This window comes from Pongo abelii, chromosome 18 (genome assembly GCF_028885655.2).
Source record: "Pongo abelii isolate AG06213 chromosome 18, NHGRI_mPonAbe1-v2.0_pri, whole genome shotgun sequence".
Lineage (NCBI taxonomy): Eukaryota > Metazoa > Chordata > Mammalia > Primates > Hominidae > Pongo > Pongo abelii.
In genome coordinates this window covers 18116308-18140858 of record NC_072003.2, presented here as the reverse complement: position 1 = coordinate 18140858, position 24551 = coordinate 18116308, and the positions used below count along the sequence as shown (strand labels likewise).

The following is a 24551-nucleotide window of genomic DNA, read 5'->3' as shown; positions in this document are numbered from 1 at the left end:
TAGAACCAATGACTGATTGACAAGGCATCAGAAAAGGACATCTCCTTGGTCTCAAGCTGGGAGCAAACTCTGTAGACCAATCCATGCCCCAGAATGCCTGGTGGGATCAGGCTGTAGCGACCTCCCAAGTGAGACCCGGCCCTCGCTTAGCTCCCCTGCCCTCTTCTGCTCCCTGACACCCTCTGTCCCAAGGGCACCTGAATCCCTGTCTCAGACTCTCCTTCCACTGAACCCAACTTCAGATACCACCCAAAAGAAGTAATGCTATAAAGTGTACAAGTGGTAAAATGCAGAAATTAAATAGGTATGCTTTTCTATTAACCACGCCCTCACAAACAGCATCCGGCTTACAAAAACAAACACTGAAAGTCACAAGAACGAAAGTGAAACGTACTTCACCAAACCCAAATTCAAAGCCTTGGAAATAAACCAAGTACGCTAAGTGCTAAATGACATGGCAGCAAATTACTCATATAAGGAATCATTTTCAAGTTTGCTAAACTATTTTAATTCTTTCAATCTAAAGCCTTAACAAAGATGAGCAGCACTAGCTGTTTCCACCCTTTGATTATGATAAACTTCATCTCCACTTTCATTAATAAACTGCTAACCATATTAAACAATCCTTCTGTGGAATCTGTCCCACCACAAGTTTGAGTTGCTGTTTCTTCAGCATCTTCAATATCCTGCCGGGATGCATTCACCTATAACAAAGGGGGAAAAAAAAAAGAATAAAAGAATTTAAAAAATACAACTATGTTATTTTGGGATGGAAATTCATCGGATATACACACATTCAAGGTGTCCAGATTAGTGCCTTATATCGCACTCCAATACAATACATAATTCTGGTGCAAGCCTGTAAACTGACCTAGGACATGAAGGAATTTAAATATAATAAACCAAGCCCCTTTCACTACATACTTATATAAAATCGACAACTATCACATGATGCTCTATGCCAGGTAGCCTCAACAAATTCAACATTTATTCTAGCTCTGATATGGTCTGGCTCTGTGTCCCGACCCAAATCTCACTTTTTTTTTTTTTTCAGGCGGAGTTTTGCTCTTGTTGCCCAGGCTGGAATACAATGGCAAGATCTCGGCTCACCGCAAACTCCGCCCCCCAGGTTCAAGCGATTCTCCTGCCTCAGCCTCCCGAGTAGCTGGGATTACAGGCATGTGTCACTGTGCCCAGCTAATTTTGTATTTTTAGTAGAGACGGGGTTACTCCATGTTAGTCAGGCTGGTCTCGAACTCCTGACCTCAGGTGATCCACCTGCCTCAGCTTCCCAAAGTACTGGGATTACAGGCGTGAGCCACCGCGCCCGGCCCCAAATCTCATCTTGAATTGTACTCCTGTAAGTCCCACATGTTGTGGGGGGGACCGGTGGGAGGTAATTTGAATCATGGGGTCGGTTTCCCCCATGCTGTTCTTGTAACAGTGAATAAGTCTCACGAGATCTGATGGTTTTATAAGGGGTTTCCACTTCTACATCTTCCTCATTTTCTCTTGCCGCCACCACGTAAGAAGTGCCTTTCACCTCCCGCCATGATTCTGAGGCCTCCCCAGCCATGTGGAACTGTAAGTCCAATTAAACCTCTTTTTTGGCCAGGTGCAGTGGCTCACGCCTGTAATCCCAGCACTTTGGGAGGCCGAGGTGGACGGATCATGAGGTCCGGAGATTGAGACCATCCTGGCTAACATGGTGAAACCCCATCTCTACTAAAAATACAAAAAATTAGCTGGGCATGGTGGCACGTGCCTGTAATCCCAGCTAATCAGGAGGCTGAGGCAGAAGAACTGCTTGAACCCAGGAGGTGGAGGTTGCAGTGAGCCGAGATCGCACCACTGCACTCCAGCCTGGGCAACAGAGCAAGACACCATCTCAAACCAACCAACCAACCAACAAACAAACTAACAAAAACATCTCTTTTTCTTCCCAGGCTCAGCTATGTCTTTATCAGCAGTGTGAAAACGGACTAATACAATCTCTATGCACAAGACACTCACAGACACATTGTGTAATAAACATATCATAAATCAATTGAGCAGAAAAATGATGAACTGCAAGCCAAATGTGCATGATGCAGTATTTATTTTGGTATATCACCATTCAAATATCTTAACATACCACTCAAACCATGCCGTTTTGTATTATCTATGCTTGACCTTCTTTGTAAACATTCTAAAATGTTCCTTAAGTATATACCAGAGAAAGACTATAAAGAGTACATATCCAGTTGGCCAGAGAGGTGCAACTCCAAGTGAGCACTGCACCAGTGAGCCCAAGCTCCAGCTCTTCTAAGACCTCGTTCCATCTTCCTGCTTTCCTATAGCATCAATGTTTTCCTCCACCAAAGCTCCTCTCCCCTCAGTCCACAAACCTGCTCACGTCTCCCCACTCCTAAACCATGCCTCTTAGCCCTGCTCCATCCCCTCCTTCCACCACAACCCTGCACCAAGGCCTCTAACAGCCCCAATTCTGCTTCCCCACCATCCACATCCTCTCCCGAAATGCAGTTTCTGCCTCTTCACTGACATGGTCCTCCAGAAAGCAACAAAGACTACCTTCTAACCACTAAATCCAAGGACTGTTGCTCTTTTCATCCTTCTAAAAAATGACAGCAGTATCTGATGCTGCTGACCAAACTCCTTCTTCCGGCGGATCCCTCCTGAGCATCCAGACTCTTGGTTTTCCCCATACTTCTGATCACCCTTCTCCTCCCCTGTCCTAAACTGCATCTTTCCAAAGGTTTATGCTCAGGTCCCCACCTGCAGCCACGACTGCCTGTGAGTATTCTCTGGTAGGCTGCCCACCAGCAACTGAACATGGCCAAGATGGAACTACTCTCCCATCTGCCTCCTCTTCATGTCTTTTCTTTTTTTTTTTTTTTTGAGACAGAGTCTTGCTCTGTCACCTGGGCTGGAGCGCAGTGGCGCGATCTCGGCTCACTGCAAGCTCCGCCTCCTGGGTTCACGCCATTCTCCTGCCTCAGCCTCCCAAGTAGCTGGGACTACAGGTGCCCGTCACCATATCCGGCTAAGTTTTTCTATTTTTAATGAGACAGAGTTTCACCACGTTAGCCAGGATGGTCTCGATCTCCTAGCCTCGTGATCCACCCACCTCGGCCTCCCAAAGTGCAGGGATTACATGCGTGAGCCACCACGCCCAGCCTCCTCTTCATATTTCTAACTACCATTAATGGCAACACCTAGATTCGATTCCACAGTGAGCAACCTTTGAAGGATTCCTTTCCCTTACTGTCTGCCTCCCCTCCTCCAAACCAGTCTCAAGGACCAGTTCACCTTTCCTCACAATGTCATTAGAATCTACCACTTCCTTTCATTCCCAATGCACCTTAGTGTGGGCCTACTTAAATAAAGTTTTAACTGTTTATAATTATAATCTGTCCTTAAGAAAGGCCAAACAGGAAAAATCACTTCCTTAGGAATCCCTTCCTGACCCCACTGTGATTCTATCAGGTTCTCTAACTCATAATGTATGTTTCATTCATAGCATTTTCCACAACCATACTTTTACATTTGGATAACTATGTATTTAACGCCTTGTTCTCCAATCATGAGGAGGAATTGTCTACAACTGCCCAGCCCCTGCACAGATGGAGTTCAAGACACACTCAAAGAAAGGAAGCAAAGAATGGTGCTAGTGGTTTCTTTTTTTTTTTTTTTTGAGACGGAGTCTCGCTCTGTCGCCCAGGCTGGAGTGCAGTGGCGCGATCTTGGCTCACTGCAAGATCCGCCTCCCGGGTTCAAGTGATTATCCTGCCTCAGCCTCCTGAGTAGCTGGGATTACAGGCACCCACCATCATGCCTGGCTAATTTTTTTTTTTTTTTTTTTAGAGAGACGGGGTTTCGCCATGTTGGCCAGGCTGGTCTCGAACTCCTGACCTCAGGTGATGTGCCTGCCTCGGCCTCCCAAAGTGCTGGGAATACAGGCGTGAGCCACCACACCTGGCCAAGTGGATTCTTTTCTGTCACTGACTATTGTTTCCACATACTGTGATTATAACAAATTCAAGTCAGTAAATGAAAATAAAAATAGATTACTCAATACTTACATCCAACTTGAGTAGCTTTTCAATAATAAGCTCCAGAATTTCATGCCTCAAGGTTGGAAAATATACACTAATCCTCAGTAAGTTATGAACGTAACATTCCTAAAGCAGAAAACATAAGATAAAACATTTCAACAGAGATTAAATGTTTCACAGTTATGTAAGCAAAACATCAATTACATGACCTTTAGTTTCAAATATTTAAAAAGAAAAAAACAGACTATCCAGCAATACAAAAACTATACTGTTTCTACATGTATTATGTTCAGTATAATCATTTCAATTATCTCCAGTAAATGAAATTTTTAATTGGCATAACTAGGTTTTTAAGTAGCTGTATTGATAAAACTCATATCTCATACAATCACCAACTTAAAGTATACAATTTAAGTTTTTAATATATTCAGTTATGTGACCATCAACATAATCAATTTCAGAACATTTATTTTTCTTTTAGAGACAGGGTCTTGCTCTCTCTCTCAGGATGGGGTGCAGTGGTGCAATCATAGCTCACTGCAACCCTGAATTCCCAGGATAAGCAATCCTTCCTCCTCAGCCTCCCTAGTAGCTAGAACTACAGGTGCACACTACCACATCTGGTTAATTTTTCCTTTTAGAGAGACATGTTCTATGTTGCCCAGGCTGGTCTTCAACTCCTGGATCTTCCCACTTCAGCCTCCCGAAGTGCTGTGATTACAGGCATAAGCCACTGTGCCCAGCCAGCAATTTTGTAACATTTTAATCACTCTAAAAAGAAATCCTACATCCATTAGTGCACCCCTAAAAAATGAAGACCTTGGCAACCACTAGTCTATGAATCTGCCTCTTCGAGACATTTCATATAAATGGAGTCCTATAATACATGTTTTTAGAGTTCAATCATGTTGTAACATGTAAACCATTCCTTTCATATCAATGGAGTCATATAATACAGTCTTTTGGCATGTTTTTAGGGTCCAATCATGTTGTAACATATAAAGCATTCCTTTTCATTGCTGAGTAATATTCCATTGTACCATGTTTTGTCATCTGTTCATCAGTTGACAGACATTTGAGTTGCTTCTACTTGAGGCTAGTATGGATGATGCTGCTATGAACATCAATGTACAAGTTTTTCTGTGGACATATATTTTCATTTCTCTTGGGTATAAACCCAGCAATGGAACTGCTGAGTCATGTGTTAATTCTACATTTAAACTTGAAGAAATGCCAGGCTATTTTCCAAAACGGCTGCACCATTTTACATTCTCACAGCAACATATGACAGTTCCAACGTTCCCATTTCTCCATATCCTTGTCAACACTTGTTACTGTCTTCTCATTCGGATTATAGCCATCCTTGTGGGTGTATGAAGTGAAACCATTTCCCTGATGGCTAATGATGTTGAGCTTCTTTTCATGTGCTTTTTTCTGCAGAAATGCCTATTCAGATCCTTTGCCCATTTCAATTCGGCTATTTGCCCTTTTATTATTCAATTATAAGAGTTCTTTACATATACAAGTCCATTACCAGACATAAAATTTAGAAATATTTCCTCCCATTATTTGGGGATTATTTTCATCTTCTTGAAGATGTCCTATGAAGCATAACAACGTTTAATTTTGAAGTACAATTGATGCATTTTTTCTTTGGTTGCTTGTGCTTAGGCATCAAATCTGGAAATTACTGCCTAATCCAACATCATGAAAATGTACTTGTTTTCTTCTCAGAGTTCTACAGTTTTTACTCTTCATGTAGGGCTTTTATTGAGTTCATTTTTGTATATGGATATCCATATGCTTCATTCTTTTGCATGTTCATATCCACTTCTGCCAGCATTTGTTGAAATGACTATTCTCCCCTATTCAATCGCCTTGAACAACTGGTTACTGTATGTTGGTCTTCTGTTCCGTAACCATGCTGAACTCATTTATTATCTCTAAAATTTCTTGTGTGTGTGTAAATTCCTTAGGATGACATATAAAATCACCTTGCAAAAGAGAGTTTATGCCTTCCTTTCCATCTGGATGCTTTTATTTCTTTTTCTTGCCTAACTGCCTTGGCTAGACAAGCAGCAAGAGCGGACATCCTTGTTTTGTTCTTTGTCTTAGGAAAAAACTTTTGGTCTCTCACCATTGAATATGATGTTAGCTGTGGGTTTTTCAGATGCCCTTTATCAGGTTGAGAAAATTTCCTTCTGTTTTTCTCATAAAAGGATATTGGTGTTTGTCACACACTTCTGCATCTACTGAGATGATTATGTGGTTTTTGTCCTTTGTTCTATTGCTACAAAATATTTTATTAATTCATTTGCAGGTACTAACTCAATCTCGGCTGGTCACGGTGGTTCACGCCTCTAATCCCAACACTTTGCGAGGTGGAGACGGGTAGATCACTTGAGGTCAGGAGTGCAAGACCAGTCTGGCCAACGTGGCAAAACCCCATCTCTACCAAAAACACAAAAATTAGCAGGGTGTGGTACCCCATGTCTATAGTCCCACCTACTCGGGAGGCTGAGGTGGGAGAGTCACTTGAACCCTGGAGGCAGAGGCTGCAGCGAGCCGAGATGATGCCACTGCACTCCAGCCTGGGTGACAGACAGAGACTGTCCCCGCCGCCCCGAAAAAAAAAAATCAATCTTGCATTCCTAGCATCAGTCGCACTTGGTCATGGTACATAATTCTTTTTGTATGCTACTAGATTCGGTATTCTACTAAGACAACCACTATTAATTATTAAAAACTGCACAGATGATCTGAACATTGTATAAAAACTTAAGCAGAATTCTTCTATGGAAGGCTTTGTTTTCAGGTTAAAATAAGGCATGTACAATTAGTAATACATGAACTATTATCTTCTAATAATTCTTGTCCGTATGAGCATGCAGCCACTACAGATATTCCTCAAATGAACTCAGACCTTGACTTGCACATCGTAATAACAGAAAAAGGCACCGGGAATCCCCAGTAGCCGCTTTATAAGAAAGGAATCTGAGTCAAATTCTTAGACATCAGTTTAAAGTCTAGAAGACAAAGTAACCTTTAAGAAAAAGACCTAACATCAGCCGGACATGGTGGTTCACTAATCCCAGCACTTTGGGAGGCCGAGGCGGGCAGATCACAAGGTCAGGCGTTCGATACCAGTGTGGCCAATATGGTGAAACCCTGTCTCTACTAAAAATACAAAAATTAGCTGGGCATGGTGGTAGGCGCCTGCAGTCCCAGCTACTGGGGAGGCTGAGGCAGGAGAATCGCTTGAACCCGAGGTTGCAGTGAGCCAAGATGACGCCATTGCACTCCAGCTTAGGCAACAGAGTGAGACTCGGTCTCAAAAAATAAATAAATAAATAAATAAAGACAGAAAAAGAAAGAAAAAGACCTAATATCATCTAAAATGAAATCATACAGACAACTTTTCCATGATATTCTCAATGAAAAGATTTCTTACCAGTGTTCTCTCTGATTTTCGAACAAATGGAAATTTTTCCACCAGTATTGGCATAAGAAACCACGGTGTCCTATTTTTAAAAAATTAAATCAATCCATGTTAACTTTACTTTCTAGAAAAGGAATAAAAAGGAAAACTACCATTCTAAAAGCAAATATCAATAGATATAGGAGGCAAACAGGAATCCCTGTCTCAAAGAACTGGAACTTTTTTGTTTTTTGAGACAGAGTTTCGCTCTTGTTGCCCAGGATGGAGTGCAGTGGCGCAATCTCGGCTCACTGCAACCTCCGCCTCCTGGGTTCAAGTGATTCTCCTGCCTCAGCCTCCTAAACAGCTGGGATTGCAGGCATGCGCCACCACGCCCAGCTAATTTTGTATTTTTAGTAGAGACAGGGTTTCTCCATGTTGGTCAGGCTGGTCTCAAACTCCCGACCTCAGGTGATCCGCCCGCCTCAGCCTCCCAAAGTGCTGGGATTACAGGCGTGAGCCACCGCGCCCGGCCAGAACTGGAACTTACAATGTATAGCTTCTGAGAAAATCTATAATGACTTAGAGAAAATAAGCTTCTGTTAACTCTGATATCGAAAGCAAATCAAAGAGGGAGCTTCTCTCCCACAGAAACATAACAGCACTTTTGCTGACATTTCCCACTACACATGTATATTATTTTTAAAAGCAGAAAAAATTATCAAGTTGGATTTTTTTAAGTTAACAAATAATCAATGGACAGAGGGAACTAGAAGTCCACCCCTCCAAAAGAAACCCACAAACCTGAAAAGCTTTTCTTAGAAGTACAATTTTTATTCATATGGCATGACACAAACACACCCATGGGTTTCTCACTGAAAATTTTTGGATAGCATATCTGTTGAAGATAAAAGCAAAATTCCAACCACCATACAAAATTGGGGGAGAATCCACATACAAACTTTGGAAAACAATTAAAGAGAATAAATAGAAAATGGAAATGCCACTTTTTGTAGAATGTAATGTTTCCTCAAGTGGATACAAAAAAAAAAAGCAATGTAAGACTCAAGCTTTAATACTATTAACATTTTATAATTTTTACTAATTGATTACAATTTTCTTGAGAATTAAACATTCAAAATAAGAAAAAGTATACTCACGATGGTACATATCTTGCTATTATTTGCAAGGCTCTGTGACATGTGTCAAAATTTGCAGGAAGATCTGAAAGGAGAAAAGTTGAGAGTATGAGCATCAAAACAAAACTGAAGGGCGACACGCTTGAAACTAAAAATACATGCTGGCCAGGCACAGTGGCTCATGCCTGTAATCCCAGCACTTTGGGAGGTCGAGGTGGACGGATCATCTGAGGTCGGGAGTTCGAGACCAGCCTGACCAATATGGTGAAACCCCATCTCTACTAAAAATACAAAAATTAGCCAGGCATGGTGGCACACGCCTGTAGTCCCACCTACTCAGGAGGCTGAAGCAGGAGAATCACTTGAACCTGGGAGGCGAAGGCTGCAGTGAGCCGAGATCACACCACCGTACTCCAGCCTGGGCGACAGAGCGAGACTCTGTCTCAAAAAACAAACAAACAAAAAGTGACATACTTGAAGCTAAAAACACATGCTAACCAAAACGGAATAATTTATCAGAGAAATAATAATTTCAAGATTTTTCTCCACAACCATCAATGAAAACTAAATGGACTAAATATATAAATAATGCATTCAGGACAACTGACTGCATATCAATGGTAAATATAACAAAAAGATTATATCAAAGGTTGTCATTTGTTGCAGTCTACCTATTAGAATAGGTGCCAGGTATTCTGTGCTTTACTTTTTTTTTTTTTTTAAAGAAGACAATGTCTTGCCATCTTGTCCAGGCAGGGCTTGAACTCCTGGGCTCAAGCAATCCACCCACTTAAGCCTCCCAGGTCGCTGTGACTAAAGACACACACTACCCTGCGTAGTTCTGCTTTAAGCCTTTTTAAAGAAAATATTTGAATAAAAAGTGGTTTTTTTTTTGCAGAGACAAGGTCTCACTATGTTGCCCAGGCTGGTCTCAAACTCTTGGCCTCAAGTGATCCTCCTGTCTTGGCCTCCCAAAGTGCTGGGATTATGGGTGTAAGCTACTGTGCCCAGGCTTTAAACCTTTTTATACTTACTATCATCTTCATCATCAGAATCTGAAACATCTACATCGCCTTCCTTAATGATCACTCGGGCTTTTGAGGGAAAAAGAAAATATGTTATTCTGTCATTGATCTAGACAATGAATGGCTACACAAAAAAAGTTACTGACCTAGACAATGAACAGCTATACAAAAAAGTTATTTTTCCAAATCCAAAGTTAGCCCAATGATTAATTAAACGCACAATCTGAAAAAAAGTAAAGCAACTTTATAGTTTTTAAACAGCTAAAAATTCCTAGATTTCACCAGGAGTTCAATAAAGCAAATTACAACTCATAAAACTCACAGCAACAAATGAATCTAGACACCTCCATAGGGGTCATTACGGGGAACATATATCTACCACACCTGGTGCCAATATGCATCTGGAATCTTCCATCGTAGCAGTCTCTCATATGTAAGGAGAAGGTGGTATTTTAGTAAAGAAGTATTAAAAAGAAAAAAGAAAATTCCAAGCAAGCAAAGACTAATGACTTACGAGGCACAAAATGGGAAGCAATCATGCCGAGACACGGTCTGAGGAAAACAGTCTGTGCTGATACAAGATTAGCAAGAAAAGCCAAATACTCTTCCACTACTGTTTGACTTCTATTCAACCAAGGCAATCTCTACAGTGGGGGAAGAAAGATAAAAGCAGCATGTTATTAATATAACATATACTATTACCAAAGTTCTGAATTACACACTCGACAGTAAAATAAACGGTGAACTTACCAATATAATACTGATAAGCTGCTCAAAATCTTTTGTCAAGTACATGACAGAAGAACGGAATTCTAGCAGCCAGCTGATGATCTGGTCATCCTTAAGTTAAACAAAGAGTACTTTCAAAATCACAAATCCTCTAAGGTAATAGAAATTTATAGCTAGCTTATATCCATCGTTTATCAAGAATAGGTTGGGGGGAAAAGGTCACAAACTTGGAAGGAAATCAAAACTGGGTATCAAAACAGAAAAATACGTCACAATAAACTTAACTGTTTTAAAAAAGTAATCTAGTAACTCTAATACACAGGAAAAAGACTTAAATGCAATACTTCAGCCTGATCACTTTTGTTTGCCCTGAAAAAGCGAAATCACTTCAAATGTTGACACCTGGGACTTTTAAAAACTGCAGAACTCTAGCACATTCAAATATTAGAAGATCACAAAGGAACAATAGCTACCTCTATTTCCTCTATATTCAAGCTGACCAGGAAGCATGCTGATAAAACTCAGTCTAGGCTGATCAATTGGGGTCATGAATAAACATAACTTTTCTAAACCAAACCTGTGGCTGAGTTTAAATATATTATGATGTGTTTGTTCCGTATAAATGAGAGCCCCATTCCTCCATGAAATATTTTTCAGGCAATAAAATTACTGTTCATAATAATTGTTAGTGACATGAGAAGAACTGCTAAATTTGAAACACAATGTATAAAATACAGTGTCAATTATGTAAAATATTACTATATTAATTATATTCATGCATATACACTGCACAGGAAAAAAACCATTAAGAAAAAGCCCCTAATTTGTGGAAGGCTTAGACATATAAATAAAAGCAACACAAGGTCATACCTACAGGGATATTTATATGGAGTTATCATTTAGCGAGAATACACCATATGCCAGGCATGGTGTCTGACACTCTACATATATATCTTCTTCTAATCCTAAAAACTCTGCAAGATGTTTACTTATTCCCATTTTGCTGTTCAGGAAGCTGAGGCTAAGAACGATGAATAAGCAATCTGCCCAATCAAGAGGCCAGTAAAGAAGCAGGTCCAAACCTGTCTATCTCGGTCAAGGCTATCATCCGTCCACCATCCCACATGCCTCCCTATATGCGGAGAAGAAGCTGTCCCCTTTTCTCCACCTTAATTCAGCTACTGAGTGCTTACTATGCCATATCCATGTGTCAAACTCCCACAGATCAACCATTTTCTGATGAAATCCCGAGTAGCCTGGCAGTAAAATAAAGTAAAACCACAACTCATTTGTACTATGGTAATTTCACATGTCCACAACTCTTAAGGATAACATTAACGGTAGCTCACTAAGGCCAAAGGCATGTAGAAAACAAGCTAAGTTAGTGTGCAAATAAAATAATCTATCCTATCTCTTTTCCACTAAAAAGGCTGCAACAAAACTATAAGGATAACATTTAAACTGTACCATTTTTAAAAGTAAATCAGGCTTGGCGTGGTGGCTCACGCCTGTAATCCCAACACTTTGGGAGGCCGAGGTGGGTGGATCACCTGAGGTTGGGAGTTTGAGACGAGCCTAACTAACATGGAGAAACCCCGTCTCTACTAAAAATACAAAATTAGCCGGGCGTGGTGGTGCATGCCCATAATCCCAGCTACTCGGGAGGCTGAGGCAGGAGAATTGCTTAAACCCCGGAGGCAGAGGTTGCAGTGAGCCAAGATCGTGCCATTGCACTCCAGCCTGGGCAACAAGAGCAAAACTCCGTCTCAAAAAGAAAAAAAAAGTAAATCAGTTGCAGACTTTGATGCTTTAGTACTGAACTATTACTATTTCTACTAGCAGGCAGGAACAGTGGCTCATGCCTGTAATCCCAGCACTTTTGGGAGGCCAAGGCAGGAAGAGACTGCTTGAGCCCAGGAATTTGAGACCAGCCTGGGCAACAAAGGGAGACCTCGTCTCTAGAAAAATTATCCAGGCATGGTAGCACATGCTTGTGGTCCTAGGTACTCGGGATCCTGAGGTGGGAAGATTGCTTGAGCCTGGGAGGTTGAGGCTGCAGTGAGCCATGATCGGGCCCATTTCACTCCAGCCTGGGTGACAGAGCAAGACCCTGTCTCAAGATGAAAAAAGTTCTACTTGCAACACTCCACACAACTAGTGCAATTCTTGGTATGTCAAAATACCAAGAATGAGAACTGCTGATACAAAGTACAGTGGAACACAAAGAAAATGTCCCTTTGTATCTGGGAAAGAAGGCACGAGTCAGGAAAAGCTTTAAAGAGAAAGTGATGCTTCAGCTGTCTTTAAACAGTAACGCAGTTGGGTCTTTTCTGGAAGTTCTACTTCTTACAGAAGGAAAAGTATGTTTTCAGAAAACTGAAAGACGTTCAGTATGGCTGGCATGTATAGTGAGCAAGCCAACAGATAATAAATCTGGGGAACAAAGAAGCACCAAATAGACCATGGAGGGCCTTGTAAACCAGATCTGTAACTAGAGAGATCTGGAAGTGCGGGAAACGGACTCAATGAAGGAACAACTATGTGCTTAGAGAGAACCAGGGAAAGCGCCATTAAAGATGGAGCCCAGCCAAGAGTGGACATGCTAAGTTTAGAGCACCTATGATGATTCTGGGTAAATGCATCTAACAGACAGTTAAGAAACAAGTCTAGGCTGGGTGCAGTGGCTCACTTTGGGAGGCTGAGGCGCTTTGGGAGGCTGAGGCGGGTGGATCACTTGAGGTCAGGAGTTCGAGACCAGCCTGGCCAGCATGGTGAAACCCCAAATCTACTGAAAATACAAAAAAATTAGCTGGGCATGGTGGCATGGCTACTCGGGAAGCTGAGGTGGGAGGATGGCTTGAACCCAGGAGGCAGAGATTGCAGTGAGCCAAGATCATCCCACTACACTATGGCCTAGGTGATAGAGCAAGACTGTTCTGCCCCGGTCCCCAAAAACAAAAATGAAACAAGTCTGGAGGCCACAAGAGCAATCCTGGCTACAGACACAAATATATTAGGACACAGGCAGACTTCAAAGCCATGAAGGGAAATGAGGATATCACACAGAAGATTCTACAGAGTGAGAAAAGAGTCAAGTTTTGAAGCCCAATCAACACCGAATTTAAGATCAAGAACCTATCGAGAGATACTAGAGATTAAAGGATCACTGGCTGGGCGTGGTAGCTCACGCCTGTAATCCCAGCACTTTGGGAGGCCGAGGCGGGCAGATCACGAGGTCAGAAGATGCAGACCATCCTGGCTAACATGGTGAAACCCCATCTCTACTAAAAATACAAAAAATTAGCCGGGGGTGGTGGCGGGCGCATGTAGTCCCAGCTACTCGGGAGGCTGAGGCAGGAGAATCGCTTAAATCCGGGAAGCGGAGCTTGCAGTGAGCCAAGATTGCGCCATTGCACTCCAGCCTGGGCGACAGAGCGAGACTCCGTCTCAAAAAAAAAAAAAAAGAGAGATTAAAGGATCAGAAGACAGGAGGATCAGAAACACTGAAGTTTTAACAAGTGGGTGGCCAACAGTGTCGGCTGATACAAGGAATACAAGGCTTAAAAAAATAAGTCCACTGAGGCTGGGCTCAGTGGCTCACACTTGTAATCCCACCACTTTGGGAGGCCGAGGCGGGCAGGTCACCTGAGGTCAGGAGTTCGAGACCAGCCTGGCCAACATGGTGAAACCCTGTCTCTACTAAAAATAAAAAAATTAACCAGGCATGGTGGCGGGTGACTGTAATCCCAGCTATTTGGGAGGCTGAGGCAGGAGAACTGCTTGAACCCAGGAGGCAAAGGTTGCAGTGAGCCCAGATCACACCACTGCACTCCAGCCTGGGTGACAAGAACGAGACTTTGTCTCAAAAAAAAAGTCTACTGAAATCAGCATGTAAAAAAAAAACATGGGTAACCTGTCAGGGTAATTACTACAGTGATAAGAACAGTGTACTTAAATGTGAGTGAGAAATGATACAGCACAGTCAGCTGGAACAAAAACAACAGATGACAATTACTGCCCTTACTTTGAGTCAGAGACTGTTCTAAGTGCTTCTTGCATATTAGCTCATTGAATCCTTGTTAAATATTTCCATGTTTAAAGCCAGGCACAGTGGCATGCACCTATGGTCCCAGATTTTTAGAAGGCTGAAGAGAAAGGATCATTTGAGGCCAGGAGTTCAAGGCTGTAGTGCACTGTGACCACACCTGTGAATAGCCAGAGCAACACAGCAAGACCACATCTCTTAAAAAGCAAAACAGAACACCCCATATTTTTTTAAATCTCTATTCTTTTCTTGGTTTTACACAGTGAAAAATAGAGGCAGAGAGGTTAAAACAATTTGCTCAAGATCACACACTGGATAATAAAATTGGAATTTTATTCCAGGCAATCTAACTACCGCTGCCATGGTAATCAACTATTCTCTTCAAAACTGGGCAGGAAAGGAAGAATGGTGAAACAAAATGTACTAAGGGTTTACTACACGATGGTAATCAACTGTTCTCTTCAAAACTGGGCAGGAAAGGAAGAATGGTGAAACAAAATGTACTAAGGGTTTACCACACGATGGTAATCAACTGTTCTCTTCAAAACTGGGCAGGAAAGGAAGAATGGTGAAACAAAATGTACTAAGGGTTTACTACACGATGGTAATCAACTGTTCTCTTCAAAACTGGGCAGGAAAGGAAGAATGGCGAAACAAAATGTACTAAGGGTTTACTACACGATGGTAATCAACTGTTCTCTTCAAAACTGGGCAGGAAAGGAAGAATGGCGAAACAAAATGTACTAAGGGTTTACTACACGATGGTAATCAACTGTTCTCTTCAAAACTGGGCAGGAAAGGAAGAATGGCGAAACAAAATGTACTAAGGGTTTACTACACGATGGTAATCAACTATTCTCTTCAAAACTGGGCAGGAAAGGAAGAATGGCGAAACAAAATGTACTAAGGGTTTACTACACGATGGTAATCAACTATTCTCTTCAAAACTGGGCAGGAAAGGAAGAATGGCGAAACAAAATGTACTAAGGGTTTACTACACGATGGTAATCAACTATTCTCTTCAAAACTGGGCAGGAAAGGAAGAATGGCGAAACAAAATGTACTAAGGTTTTACTACACGATGGTAATCAACTATTCTCTTCAAAACTGGGCAGGAAAGGAAGAATGGCGAAACAAAATGTACTAAGGTTTTACTACACGATGGTAATCAACTATTCTCTTCAAAACTGGGCAGGAAAGGAAGAATGGCGAAACAAAATGTACTAAGGTTTTACTACACGATGGTAATCAACTATTCCTTCAAAACTGGGCAGGAAAGGAAGAATGGCGAAACAAAATGTACTAAGGTTTTACTACACGATGGTAATCAACTATTCCTTCAAAACTGGGCAGGAAAGGAAGAATGGCGAAACAAAATGTACTAAGGGTTTACTACACGATGGTAATCAACTATTCTCTTCAAAACTGGGCAGGAAAGGAAGAATGGCGAAACAAAATGTACTAAGGGTTTACTACACGATGGTAATCAACTATTCTCTTCAAAACTGGGCAGGAAAGGAAGAATGGCGAAACAAAATGTACTAAGGGTTTACTACACGATGGTAATCAACTATTCTCTTCAAAACTGGGCAGGAAAGGAAGAATGGTGAAACAAAATGTACTAAGTGTTTACTACACGATGGTAATCAACTATTCTCTTCAAAACTGGGCAGGAAAGGAAGAATGGTGAAACAAAATGTACTAAGGGTTTACTACATGATAGGTGGATCTTGAACCTGGAAATGCTGAATCAGTGGTTTTTCTTTGGTTTGTTTTAGCTTTAAAGAGACAGGAGAGTTGCATGCAGCATGGAGGAAAGAGGTAGCAATCTAATAGAAAGGAAGCATTAGAGCAGGGTTTCCCAGCCTCAACACTGTTGTCATTTGGGGCTGGATCACTCTTGGTTATGGGAGGCTGCCCTGTGCACTGTGAGATGTTTAGCAGCATCTCTGTCATTCACCCACTAGATGCCAGTAGCACCCTTTCCTCCCAATAGTGACAAACAAAAATATCTGCAGCCATCACCAAATGTCTTCTAGGGGGTAAAACTGTCCCTGGTTGAGAACCACCAGATTAAAGTAAGGGAGGACCATGGAGAGAGCAAGTTCTGGAGGACAGAATGGGACCCAAAGAGCAAACTATGTCTGTATAAAGTGGCAATAATTTTGCTAATGATCAAACACAAAATTAATTACCTTTATGTCTGGATCTAACAGCTGGTTCTTCAACAACTCAAAGTCATTTGTTTCACCCTTAACAAGAAGGGGAAAGAATTAAGTTATGCTTTTGTTTCCTGTTTAGTATCAACAGCAAGACTTTTAACCGTACCTTAACATCAGATGAAATTATAAAAGGAACACTAACTTTCACATGTCAATTGAGGATTAAAAAATAATGACTACAAAAATTTAAACACTCATGTTAGTGCAGCCAGAGGGCTTGTAAAAAGGAAAATGATAAGCTACATTTAGCTGTATTTCTGTATTGACATTTGAATATAATAGTTGATACTCCTGCGAATTCTCAAAAAGCATGAGGGAAAAAAACAGCCAGCTATAATGATCTAATTCAGGAGGATCTAAAAAAGTATTCACTCAAATATGGATACAAATGGATATGACATATAAACATACAGTTACTTAACATTTTCCCTCTATTGCTGAGATATAGTAGAAATGCTTCTAAACTACCACAAAAACAAAAATCTCTATTCAGAGAACTGGTTTACTGTCCCAAAGTAATGCTTAGGTAAGTTCCTCCTCAAAAAATAAAATGCTGTAGGCCAGGCATGGTGGCTCACGTCTGTAATCCCAGCACTTTGGGAGGCCGAGGCGGGTGGATCACAAGGTCAGGAGTTCGAGACCAGCCTGGCCAACATGGTGAAACCCCATCTCTACTAAAAAAATTAAAAAATTAGTCAGGTGTAGTGGTGCGTGCCTGTAACCCCAGCTATTCAGAAGACCGAGGCAGGAGAACTGCTTGAACCTGGGAGGTGGAGGATGCAGTGAGCCAAGATCACGCCACTGCACTCCAGCCTGGGCGACAGAGTGAAACTCCAGCACAAATAAATAAAATAAACAAATAAAATGCTGTAATTGTTTTTAATTCTAGCACTTGCTAAAGTTAAAAGATGCTTTGTAAATAAAGCATTTGAAGAGGTGAAACCTCAGCAAAGACCAGAGTTTTTTTTTTTTTTGAGACGGTGGGGGAAAAAACGACTCTACTACTCTAATTTTGCACTGACGGCATCATGCTATTATTAAATATTTGATTTCAACTGGTATCTTAATTAATCTTGCTATTTCTATTGGTCTTTAGTATAACAGCAATAGTTGTATTCTGACCTGACCAAAAGCAAACCTCACACATTATCTTCTCTTACCTTTTTGTACTTCAGCAAGACTTCTGTCACAGTTCCACCAAACTGAACAGTTTTTCTTGGGGGAGAACTGAAAAAATCATTCTCTAATGCACGCATATTTGAAATCCTGTGGAACCAAGATTAACAAGCTATTAAGTTCATGAAAATAATAAAAATTATAATAGCCAACATTTATTGAACCAACATAATTCAGTGGGACTATTCTTAAGGCCTCTTTACTGGTCTCCCTGCTTCCACTCTTAACCAACAATCCCTCCTTTGCTCAGCAACCAATAACTGTCTTCCCACTGCACTTACAGTAAAAATCCAAATCTCTCAGTGTGCTCTTTAAGATCCTACATTAATCTGGCCCCTGCCTACCTCTCTCACCTCATCTCCAACAACTTGTTTTACTACAGCCATAATGTCTTTTCTGCTCTTCAAACAAGCCAAGCTGTTTCTCATTTCACTTACTGTTCACTCTCTTGGAAATACTCTTTTCCCAAATCTCTACGTGGCTGGATTTTTTTTTTGAGACGGAGTCTTGCTCTGCTGCAGGCTGGAATGCAGTGGTGTGATCTCGGCTTAACTGCAACCTCCATCTCCCGGGTTCAAGCAATTCTCCTGCCTCAGCCTCCTGAGTAGCTGGGATTACAGGCACCTGCCACCATGCCCAGCTAATTTTTGTATTTTCAGTAGAGACGAGGTTTCGCATGTTGGCCAGGCTGGTCTCGAACTCCTGACTTCAGGTGATCCGCCCGCCTCGGCCTCCCAAAGTGTTGGGATTACAGGCGTGAGCAACCGCGCCCGGCCTAGATTTCTGTATTCATTCAAGTGGAAGCTCAAATGTCAGATGTCCTCCCCATGAGAAATCTCAAATACTCCTTCTCTCCCTTCTCCCCGCCCCCATTACCTTGTTGTATAACTGAAATCATCGTGTTCGTTTATTTATTGGCCTATGTACTGCCTTCCCCCCTATGCTGTAAGCTCTGTAGAAAGCAGGGACATTAGTGTCTTTGGATAAACCACTGTCCCCAGTGTTTAACACAGTAAGCAGGAGCTCGATAAATATTATGAATCATATTACGCTAATTGTTTTACAAGGTTTGCTTCACTTACACAGAGTAAATTAAAGAAAAACATAGCATTCTAATGACTCTGAAAGTTAAACGCCAAGAGTGCTATGGGGGTTAGGGATTTTAAAAGTGGAGCAAAATAAAGACTGCTAAACAAATACGTGTGTCGAAACAAATTTCAAACAAAAAAGATGTAATATTCAATTTGCCATGAGTGACAACGTTCGGCTGATAAACCAAATAGCCCAGGGAAATCCCTTCCAAATTTGGACGAAGAAGCGGGAAGGAAGACGGGTCAAGGCGCAGAAGGCAGTACCCAGGCCTGGGAAATCACGAGGAAACACAGTCGGGAAAGTGGGCCTCCAGAACAGAGAACATACTCATTTTTCCAGGCCCCACCCATGTCTATTACCCAGTTAGGAAGAATGAACTCATTTCTGTGAACGTGAGATGACCCTCGACCCCGTGCTCCTACTACACGCCATTAGCTTTGTCCCACATCCTTTCAACCCACTCCTCTAAGCGCGGTCCTGAGCTCTGGTCCCAGACGCGCAGAAGGAAGCGGCCTGAATCTTACCCAGTCCTCGACGCGCCCAGCGTCTTGACTGCAGAGGACGAAGCGGCCGCATCTCCCGGCAAACGCGTGTGAAGCAACGGTGCCGCCATTGGGCCGAACTAACGCGACGGCTGCGCCTCACGCCTGATGCCCAGCCCCTTCCAGCCACAGCCTCTGTCCCGGAAGTTGCGCGTGCCAGCACAACCTTCAGCCAATCAGGAGCCCCGCGTGGGGAGGGCGTATGCTCTTGGCGGGCTAGAGCGCCGCCAAAACCCGCTCCTCATTCTACTTGGACGACTTGTTCCACCCAGCGCCAGTGCGGGAGTATAAGGAGAGACGGGAAGGACCGGCTCCATCCAGCCCTGAGGATCCCAAAGAAAGGGTGGAAACACCCTGGATGTGCTAAGCTGTGGCCGGGTACACTCGAGTGTTAATTTTTTGGAGTCAAAGCCTCCCTCAGTCAAATCGAAGAAACTGAAGCACTTGTGACTGACCCAGATCTTCACGGAAGAAAGGGGATTCGAACCCGGCTGACCCAGAAGCCTGGGCTCTATACTCAATAGAGCATTCTCACAGACACCCAAGATAACGTTATCCTCATGGAAACGAGCTCCACGAAGTGACCTACCCCAGGGCCTCAAGGCTGTGATGATGCTGGAATGAGAAACAACAGGAGAGTTACCAAGAGGTGTTACCCCCTTGACTTTATTTATTTATTTATTTATTTATTTATTTTTTCTTTTGAGACCGAGTCTTGCCCTGTTGCCCAGGTGGAGTGCAGTGGTGTGATCTCAGCTCACTGCAACCTCCGCCTCCCCGGTTTAAGCAATTCTCGTGCCTCAGCCTCCCGAGTAGCTGGGATTACAGGAGCATGCCACCACACCCGGCTAATTTTTTTATTTTTAGTGGAGACGGGGTTGCACTGTGTTAGCCAGGCCGGTCTCGAACTCATGACCTCAGGTCATCCACCCACCTCGGCCTCCCAAAGTGCTGGGATTACAAGTGTGAGCCACCGCGCCCGGCCAAACTTAAATTTTTAAAAGAGGAACAGGAGTCAGCCAGACCAACAAAAGAGCGACTGGTGTTCCAAGCACAGGAAACAGAGAAAACAGAGGCCAAAACCTCGGGACTGTGGAGGATGTAGAGGGAGAGCAGGGGCTGCCCCTACTCTCAGGGAGGGGAAAACGTTGCAACTTTGGAAACTGTACAGGCCTATCAAAAATACAAAAATATCCAGCCTGGGTGACATGGTGAAACTCCCATCTCTACAAAAAATTTAAAAAATAAAAATAATACAAATTATCTGGGTGTGGTGGCACACACCTGTAGTCCCAGCTACGCGGGAGGCTGAGGATTGCTTGAGCCTGGGAGATAGCACCACTGCACTCCTCCTTGGGCAACAGAGTGAGACCCTGTCTTGAAATAAATAAATAAATTTTTAAAAATGCATATGTATGGGCCTGGCGCAGTGGCTCATGCCTGTTATCTCAACACTTTGGGAGGCTGAGGCAGGTGGATCACCTGAGGCCAGAAGTTTGAGACCAGCCTGGCCAACATGACAAAACCCTGTCTCTACTCAAAATACAAAATTAGCCAGGCATGGTGGCAGTGCCTGTAATCCCAGCTACTTGGGAGGCTGAGGCAGGAGAATAGCTTGAACCCAGGAGGCAGAGGTTGCAGTGAGCCAAGATCGTGCCATTGCACTCCAGCCTGGGTGACGAGCGAAACTGTGTCTCAAAAAAAAAAGAAAACGGTGTGTGTGTGTGTATGTGTGTGTGTGTGTTTATATGTATCTCTCTCCAGGAGTTCAAGATCAGCCTGGGCAACATATATGGTGGTGCATACCTGTAGTCCCAGCTACTTGAAAACTGAGGAGGGAGGATCGCTTGAGCCCTGGAGGTCAAGGCTGCAGTGAGCTGTGATTGCACCCCTGCACTCCAGCCTGGGCAACAGAGCTAGACCCTATTTCACAAAATAAAATACAGGAATTTGTTTTTTGGTTTTTTTTTTTTTTTGAGACAGAGTCTCGCTCTGTCACCCAGGCTGGAGTACAGTGTCGTGATCTCGGCTCACTGCAACCTCAGCTTCTCAGGTTCAAGTGATACTTGTGCCTCAGCCTCCCCAGTAGCTAGGATTACAGGCATGCGCCACCATGCCCAGCTAATGTTTGTATTTTTAGTGTGTATTTTCACCATGTTGGCCAGGCTGGTCTCGAACTCTTGACCTCAAGTGATCCACCCGACTTGGCATCACAAAGTGCTGGGATTACAGGCATGAGCCACCATGCCCCGCCAGCAGTTTGTTAAACATAAACCATAGCTCTGTTTTGCAACAGTGTAAAATCAGTAACTGTCTTTCCTGAGTCTCTATTTGGTCCTTACTGAGTTCCTTGGGAATGTTGGACAGGAATCATCTGTCTCAAGGACAGAGGAAATAATTGCACCCTAGCTCACAAAGATACTTCAAGATAACTGTTTAAATGAGAATCTCTTCTTCACTTCCAAGGTAAAGCAAAGCAAAAACAAAAAGCAACAATAGCAAAACAGCAATTTGACAATTATCTGTTTTGTTTTGTTTTGGTTTGAGACAGGATCTCATTGTCTAGCCCAAGTTAGAGCGCAATGGCGCAATCACAGCTCGCTGCAGCCTCGGGCTCCTACAGCTTAAGCAATCCTCTCACCTCAGCCTCCCAAACCCACAACACCAAGCCCAGCTAATTTTTTGTATTTTTGGTAAATACAAGGTCTCACTTTGTTGCCCAGGCTGGTCTTGAACCCCTGGCCCAAGTGATCCTCCCACCTTGGCCTCCCAAAGTGTGTCTCCCCACCTACACCCCCATTCTTTCACTTAAAAAAAGTCTGAGTCTGGGTGCAGTGGCTCACACCTGTAATGCCAGAGCTTTGGGAGGCTGAGGCAGGAGGATAACTTGAAGCCAGGAGTTTGAGACCAGCCCAGGCAACACAGCCAGACTCCATCTCTACAAATAACACTTTTAAAAAACTTACCCAGGTATGGTGGCACGTGCCTGTAGTCCCAATTTGGGAGACAGAGGTGGGAGAATCACTTGAACCCAGGAGTTGGAGGCTGCAGTGAGCTATGACTGCACCATAACACTCTCTGGCCTGGGTGACAAAGCAAAATCTCATCTCTTAAAAAACAAAAAAGGGAAAAAAAGCTTGACATGTACAAAATAATATGTTAATGTAAGTTATAAGAACATAATGGGCTGGGCGCAGCGGCTCACGCCTGTAATCCCAGCACTTTGGGAGGCCGAGGCGGGAGGATCACGAGGTCAGGAGATCAAGACCATCCTGGCTAACACGGTGAAACCCCGTCTCTACTAAAAATACAAAAATAAAAATAAAAATTAGCCGGGCGTGGTGGCAGGCACCTGTAGTCCCAGCTACTTGGGAAGCTGAGGCAGGAGAACGGCATGAACCCGAGAGGTGGAGCTTGCAGTGAGCCGAGATCGTGCCACTGCACCCTAGCCTGGGCGACAGAGTGAGACTCCGTCTCAAAAAAAAAAAAAAAAAAAAAAAAAAACATAATGAACACCTGTGAACATATCACCCAATTTAAGAAGCCGAACATTAACTAGGACAATTGACACTTACTGTGTGCTGCTCTCGGATCCCACCTCTACCTGCTTTCCTCCCAAAAATAGTCACCATCATGATTTTTAAAAGTCATTTTAGTTTTCTTTGCATAATTACCATATTTATACTCCTAAACAATGCACTATATTTACTTTTGTCTTTGCATTTTATAAAGTTATCTCCATGCTATATTATACTGCTGTTTGTTTTCAGCATTATGCTTTTTTTTTTTTTTGAGACGGAGTCTCCCTCTGTTGCCCAGACTGGAGTGCAGTGGCACGATCTCCCACCATCCTCCTCCCTTGGCTTCCCAAAATGCTGAGAGTATAGGCGTGAGCCACCATGACCAGCCTGAAGATTCTTGTATCGTGTCCTGATGTATGTGTACAAGTATTTTTCTAGGGTGGAACTGTTGGGTTGGAGGGGGCACAAAAAGCTTTTAGGAAAGGAGAAAGGAACAAATTGGATATCTACAATTTTTTTTTTTTTTTTTTTGAGACAGAGTCTCGCTCTGTTGCCCAGGCTGGAGTACAGTGGCACAAGCTCAGCTCACTGCAACCTCTGCCTCCTGGGTTCAAACGGTTCTCTTGCCTCAGCCTCCTGAGTAGCTGGGACTACATGTGCCCGCTACCACACCTGGCTAATTTTTGTATTTTTAGTAGAGACAGGGTTTCTCCATCTTGCCCAGGCTGGTCTCAAATGCCTGACCTCAGGTGATCTGCCTGCCTCGACCTCCTAAAATGCTGGAATTACAGGTGTGAGCCATCGTGTCTGGCTACTATTAGTTTTTCTATTTAGAAATTGTTAATCTGGATCCTCCCTACCTTTCAGCCATTTGCAATACATTTGTTGAGCATAAAGAGTGACCTTCTTGGCCGGGCGTGGTGGCTCACGCCTGTAATCCCAGCACTTTTGGAGGCCAAGGTGGGTGGATCACCTGAGGTCGGGAGTTCGAGACCAGCCTGACCAACATGGAAAAACCCTGTCTCTACTAAAAATACAAAATTAGTCTGGCATGGTGGCACATGCCTGTAATTCCAGCTACTCAGGGGGCTGAGGCAGGAGAATCACTTGAACCTGGGAGGCAGACGTTGCAGTGAGCCGAGATCACCGCCATTGCACTCCAGCCTAGGCATCAAAACTCCCTCTCAAAAAAAACAAAAAAAAAAAAAAAAAAAAAAAGAGTGACTTTCTTATCCACAGCAAAGAGTCACTGGAAGCCATTTGATGCAATATGACCTCATCTCTCTAGCCAGTGCCGATTGGGTTACAGGAGGGCACCAAGAAGCTTTTCGAAGGCTGTGCCAACGTACGCTTCCAGCAATATCTTTTTAAGCTTGAGTGCAGCTCCTTATTTTCCCAAAGCACAGCTAAGACTAAGGCTGCCAAGTTTTTAAAAAGATTTAAAGGAAACTCTGAGCATTATACAAGAAAAATACTGGCCGGGCCCTGTGGCTCATGCCTGTAATCCCTGTACTTTGGGAGGCTGAGACAGGTGGATCACTTGAGATCAGGAGTTCAAGACCAGCCGGGCCAACATGGTGAAACCCC

General features: G+C 43.0%; 2 protein-coding genes across 4 annotated transcripts in view; both read right to left on the bottom strand.

Annotated features, from left to right (window-relative positions):
- RRN3 (RRN3 homolog, RNA polymerase I transcription factor) overlaps nucleotides 1-19589 on the bottom strand; it is a 35529-nt gene extending 15940 nt beyond the window's left edge. For 2 of the 3 annotated variants that reach the window (XM_054533176.2, XM_054533177.2), the window contains exons 1-11: nucleotides 19426-19589; nucleotides 17794-17899; nucleotides 16607-16663; nucleotides 10388-10477; nucleotides 10152-10281; nucleotides 9960-10061; nucleotides 9647-9706; nucleotides 8634-8697; nucleotides 7507-7576; nucleotides 4083-4181; nucleotides 612-704 (exon numbers count right to left, since the gene is read on the bottom strand). In XM_054533176.2, coding sequence (XP_054389151.1) covers nucleotides 612-704; nucleotides 4083-4181; nucleotides 7507-7576; nucleotides 8634-8697; nucleotides 9647-9706; nucleotides 9960-10061; nucleotides 10152-10281; nucleotides 10388-10477; nucleotides 16607-16663; nucleotides 17794-17899; nucleotides 19426-19514 — 960 coding nt within the window. In that variant the 5' untranslated portion in view covers nucleotides 19515-19589. 3 annotated transcript variants of the gene reach the window in all.
- LOC103889540 (cytochrome b-c1 complex subunit 2, mitochondrial) overlaps nucleotides 19553-24551 on the bottom strand; it is a 54551-nt gene continuing 49552 nt past the window's right edge. Inside the window, exon 13 of the mRNA XM_054533539.2 lies at nucleotides 19553-20058. Coding sequence (XP_054389514.1) covers nucleotides 19620-20058 — 439 coding nt within the window. The 3' untranslated portion in view covers nucleotides 19553-19619. The remainder of the gene's footprint in view (nucleotides 20059-24551) is intronic.